The following is a 6,000-nucleotide window of genomic DNA, read 5'->3' as shown; positions in this document are numbered from 1 at the left end:
CTCTTATCCATCCATCCATCCACTCACCCCTTCATCATCCACCCATCTATCCCATATCCATCCACTCACCCCTTCATCATCCATCCATCTACCCCATATACATCCATCCAACCAATCCATCATACATCTCATCCATCAATCCAACCCATCCATCATACATCTCCTCCATCCACCCATCCATTCATCTATCTATCATCCATCCATCTATCTCTTATCCATCCATCCATTCATCTATCTCCTATTTACCCATCCATCCATCCAACCAATCCATCATACATCTCATCCATCCACCCATCCATTCATCTATCATCCATCCATCCATCCACCCATCTATCTCTTATCCATCCACCCATCCACTTACCCCTCCATCATCCATCCATCCATTCATATATCTCCTATCCATCCATCCAACCAACCCATTATACATCTCATCCATCCATCCACTCATCCATTCATCTATCTCCTATCCATCCATCCATCCACTCACCCCTCCATCATCCATCCACCCATCTATCTCTTATCCATCCACCCATCCACTTACCCCTCCATCATCCATCCATCCATTCATATATCTCCTATCCATCCATCCAACCAACCCATTATACATCTCATCCATCCATCCATCCATCCACCCATCCATTCATCTATCTCCTATCCATCCATCCATCCACTCACCCCTCCATCATCCATCCATCCATCTATCTACACATCTTCTATATCTACTACCCTCCTGGTACACCCTGGACAAGTCATCAGTTTATCGCAGGACCACATAGAAATACACACACACCTACAGACAATTTAGAAATCCCAGTTTGCCTCACATGCATGTTTTCGGACTGATGCAAACTCCACACAGATAAGCCCCGGGCCTGGTATCGAACCTGCGATCTTCTTAGCCTCATTCCGTTCCATCTCAGAAATCAAACACGTGCATCTTTTTTGGAGTTTTCCTCAGTGACAACAATTGTTCTTGTTCACGTTCTCAACAATGGAAGGTCAGAACACAACAAAATGGTGAGTGGAGTCCCAAGATGTGCTGCTCGTGCCTCAGACACACTAGTTCAACAGTCATGAATGAGGCAACTGCGGCAAATGCAGAATAAAGTTGCTACAAAAACTCTGCCTTAAGAGTGGTCACTGCAGTGCGCTGCAATTTAAAGTCATATTCTCCTAAATGCAAAGGTGGAACTGTATATTAGCCTCTGCAGTGCTTGACCCTGGCTTTCATAATTCACCAGAGGCACAATGTGAGATCAATAACGGACATCAGCACACACCTTAATACGGTTATTTCCTGCTAAGGTTATGACCTTTTAGTGATTTAGGCGGGAAAATGACCGCGATTAGTCTGGCAGCGTCGTACCCAGGATATGACCTTCACCCACCGGGATGTCGCGGCACACGTAAACACACTCACTGTCAGCAATGTTTCAGCAATGCACTGTAGGAACAAAAAGGCAAAGCTCAAAACCCAAATGGAGGGACTGTAAGTCTGCATGTCGCGCTCGTGAGTGTCTGAGCCTTTTGTCAACATGAATCAAACCCCTGCAGCGTAATTAAAGGTTGAGGTGCCTGCACACGGAGAAAAGAACAATACTAAGAATGAAGGAATGAATCACAATGAATACGTTGGCCCTGTTGTAAGGACTAACTAACCTTGCCGAAAAACTCCCTAAAAAGAAGACTAGAACAGTTTCTTTATTTATTGCTGTCGTGTCGTTTCGTGGGTTGTGTTATGTCCCCTAGAAACTTTAATTAACAGGACAAAGAAAATCATTCACACTTGTGAGTTCTGTATATCAGGATGTGTATACAAACGCGTTTTTCTCTGTGGAAAAGAGCGTCTTGTCAAACCAACTGAAAGCTGAATAGTAGTTTGTTTACTTTACATCCATGTAGCAATAAAAAAAAACCCAGCAAAACCTGCTACATGCTGTAGCGTCACTTTGCTGTAAGCAAATACCTGAAACAGTACGATGCAATTTAAGGATGTACCTCCTCTAGGCCCTGCATTCAATTAGAGATTATTCATTTATATATTTATTATTTTCATTAATGCCCTGGCAACATTTACCCTCCTTTGACGCGGCTGAGTCAACTGTCTATTTGTAGTTCTTTATCACAAAAGGAAATATCGCGCTAAATATTTTATGCAACATTGCTATCTGACTTGTTGTGTGTCACGCGGCAAACAAACGCGCAAACCTGCGCGCTAAATTAGCGCGGGCCAGTTACCGGTCGGACGCATCAGACTCGACAGTCTTTAATTGATCCGACGTTAATGCGAAACCTCGCGGTCCACTTCCTCGCGCGGCACCGTGAACGCCGTTTCCAGCAGCTTTGTTTCACTTAGCGTCGGTGTGTCGATGAGACGTGCAAACTCGAAGGCTAAACAAGCCTCTGTAATAAGATGGTCCGCGGCCCCTGAGGTCACCAGCGTGTGCGTCCCCTTGCGCTGATGACCTCTTGGGCCGCGCGGTCGCAGGTCGGCGTGATGAATCGACCGCGTCTCCGTTGGTTCCTGCGGTGCCGGCGGCTCATTCACAAGTCGCTTTTCAGCTGCATCTTCTTCTCTCTCACGCGCTGGAGGAGAATCTTTCCTCTCTGCTCCACGGTCCGGATGAGGGGCCTGATACCTCTGACTCCGCCTCTGCTTTCCCAGAATTCCCTGTCGGTGTAAAGGGAGCGCAGGAGGAGACTCTCCAGACAGCCAGACTGCAGCACCGACACGGCTCTCGCTGGGAACCTGGGGGAGAGAGAGACGGCGTCACATTTAGTACGTTTATGAGCGGCCGGAGTGGAACGAGATGTCGTCACGCTGTAAATAAGACTGGCACGGTCTCCAAGTCAACACACTGAGTTGGATTTTACTGCAGGGACTAAGGTCCAGTCCATACGAACGCAGGTATTTTTTGAAACCAACCTTTTTTTGGCCTCTGGTTACAAAAAAAAAAAAATCCCCATCCACACCAACGGTGTGATTTAAACATTTAAAAATGAAACTGCAAAATCCACCTTAAGCAATGTAATGCACATGCCAAAGCGGTGGGTGGCGATATCGCTTGATACCCACCAGTTGAGAAACGCTGTATGAGTCTCAACGGAGTCACCTCACTGGTTATCGCCGCAGTGTTACGTTGCAGTTTTCATGTCATCACACGGTTTCATCAACACCCGTGTTCATGTAGACGGCCCCCGAAGTGGATGTGAGGGCTTTCCAACCCATCAGTGTAGAAATGGAAATCTGTCTGCCTGCCTGCCTGCCTGCCTGCCTGCCTGTCTGTCTGTCTGGGTCCAGCCGACTAACAGCAGCTTGCCGCCAGCTCAGCTCATCTGATTCGCATCACGTCACCGCGGTGACGCAAACTGAAAGTTCCACAGGAGAAAATAAAACAATGTTTGAAGTGGCCGCAGGGGTCCGGAATCAGACAGCTTAAAAAGATTTGGAGCGACGTCAATGTGGGGTCGAGTGAAACCGAGCTTGAGGAACCTCTCTGTGTTGCTAGCGCTGCTGCACGCTAGCGGCTGCAAACGTTGAGTCCGTTTTGCCTGCCTTCCGAGCCAAATATCTCTGTTGATCGTTTTTGTTGATCACAACTTGGTATGAGTAGATTTGGTTTAAGACTGGCATTTCTGTATCCCTACTCACACCCTCTAGAACTCTTCCCCGCTGTGTGACAGATCGCGTTCTGGACATTCTTTCCTGAACTCAATGGCAAATAATGCATTGATTGAAAACCTGAAAACCTTGCTTATCCTGTCCTCTGCACAGTTTGACTGTCTTTTGCACATCCGCTTTGGTTGTTTGTTGTACATAGATTGATTTGAATGTTTTGTAACGACGGTAACTACTGTATAGTTTATTTTTTGTACTGTTTTTTTTAGTGCTGCAACAATGTAGTTTCCCAATTTAGGATCAATACAGTGTATCTATCTATTTATCTATCTATCTATCTATCTCTCTCTCTCTCTATCTATCTATCTATCTATCTATCTATCTGGCTGTCTGTCTAAGCGCTCATTCACCCACTCACAATGTATAAAATAATGCATTGCTTTCAATGCAAGGTTCAAGGCCCAGGGACACTATGATTTGAGGGCAGCTGGAGAAGAGATTCGAACCCTTCCCTTTGTCATGGGGTGACCCACTCTATCAACTAGACCCCAGCTGCAGCAGCAGCATCTGATAAAACTGCTATTATGAGAGGAACACTTTGTCCTGTTGCTTGGTGACGTCAGCTTGAGAAAAGAAGTAAACACTTGGACAACAGAACTGTTTATTCCCTCTTTCTCTTCATTCTCACGTTAATTGCATATGACAGCTTTTTTTTTTTTTTTTTTAAATCTCTGTGTTGTATTTGTACGTGTATTTGTATATGTGATATTTGTACTGCCACATGATTAAAACATGCTGTAGCCATATTACATTCTGACGATATTTGTTGTGCCGCCCTTACTAAATGAACTGAATTGAATTAATTACAGATCCAGATGATTTTTCAAAGAATGACGGCAGCACAGAAATGAAACAGTAAATGCCTGAAACCGCTGGAACATGAAAACCTTCTTTGCTTCATTTGTCACACGCAGTACCCGTAAATAGCCCCCCCATTCACTTCACCCCCCCAAGTGTCACATATTAACATCACCAGTCATCAATCAACAGAGTCGTGCGCTCAATTGCGTGTGAATTTACCAATAGCAGCGCTCCACTGGAAAATAACATTTCCCTGTTTTTTTTTTCCCCCCTTTGCTTGAATTATTTGAAAATAATACCGTCTATTTCAACTGATCCAGTTCAATTGATGTCCAGGCTTGTGATATCTAAAAATACATTACAAGGGCAGCGGCTCAGAAATGAGATAGACAGAGTGGATTTTCAATCAGAGCCGATTCGTTCTGCGCGCCGAGTTGCGGGCTAATTGAATGCGCGCTAATCTAATCCAACGGACATCGAGGAAAAACCGGCTGGCAGCGGACTTTTATAGTGCAGCTGATTTGATGGCTTTCCACTGGGGGAAAAATGCTATCGCGTTTTACTTTCTCCTCCTTTGAGCACAAAGACGTCTCGGCGACTGCGCTGCGTGTGGAGCCATCGATCGGGCGTCGCTGTAAAGCAAAGAGCGCAGCTTTTACTTGCAACTTGGGGCAAATGAAATCACACGTTGTACTCACTCGTCAATGCCCTCCAGCAGCCTGAGGTTGAGGTTGTCGCTGGTCTGCTGTGGCCTGCCGGCGTTGTCTATGAACACCAGTCTGGAGAGGTCTGCCTTCCTGACCTGGGAGCGCGCGCGCACACAAACACGCACACACACACACACACACACACACACACCATAAAGCAAAAACAGTTGTATTAGATACTCACGCATACAAAAAGGTTTAACAGATGAAGCTACAAAGTCTTTCTTCCTCATTCTGATGCTTTGAACTTCTACCTAAATGCTTTGAGTAGCAGCCATGTCATTGGCTGATTAGCTGATTAGACTTCTCTTAACAAGTAATATTTTTGTTTTCTTTGCCCAGTGCGCCCAGTTATGTTACTTTTGTTTCAGTCAATATATGGGAACCGAAGGCTAATGAAAAAAGGAGGGAAAAAAATTAGAGCACTTGAATCCAGATCACATACTTGGTATTTCTCAATCTGAATATGTTTTCGACACAATTAAACGTAGCAAAGCCTCTGGCTGTATCACCATGTTGAGGTTTGTGTTGTCTGCTTTACCATCTACCGTCCAACATGAATCCTCTGGACCACTTTCAGTTGCGTGATTGCTACTGTAGTAGATACAGCAGCATGCATCGTGAGAGTCGTAAGTCATCATGACATCCCACTGCAGCAGATAAAGACGATATACAGTAGGGAGATGCAAATGCCGCTGCTATCCAGAATAAAATATATCACATCCAAAGTTATCAGGGAAGCAACACTGAAACACAAATCAGGTTGAAACACACCTGAACATGTTTTTTTTTGGGAGTTTGGTTTGTATCACT

The 6,000-nt window shown here is 45.1% G+C and overlaps 1 protein-coding gene across 1 annotated transcript in view; it reads right to left on the bottom strand.

The window, feature by feature from the left end:
• Positions 1-1,687: 1,687 nt before the first annotated feature.
• The window catches only part of gask1a (golgi associated kinase 1A), a 37,131-nt gene continuing 32,818 nt past the window's right edge, over positions 1,688-6,000 (bottom strand). The window contains exons 5-6 of the mRNA XM_076040691.1: positions 5,179-5,282; positions 1,688-2,749 (exon numbers count right to left, since the gene is read on the bottom strand). Of these exons, the coding sequence (XP_075896806.1) occupies positions 2,545-2,749; positions 5,179-5,282 (309 nt within the window). The 3' untranslated portion in view covers positions 1,688-2,544. The remainder of the gene's footprint in view (positions 2,750-5,178; positions 5,283-6,000) is intronic.

This window comes from Nelusetta ayraudi, unplaced genomic scaffold (genome assembly GCF_046127955.1).
Source record: "Nelusetta ayraudi isolate G7.1 ecotype Tasmania unplaced genomic scaffold, CSIRO-AGI_Nayr_v1 ptg000063l, whole genome shotgun sequence".
In the NCBI taxonomy this organism is placed as follows: Eukaryota; Metazoa; Chordata; class Actinopteri; order Tetraodontiformes; family Monacanthidae; genus Nelusetta; species Nelusetta ayraudi.
This window is presented reverse-complemented; position numbering and strand designations above follow the sequence as displayed.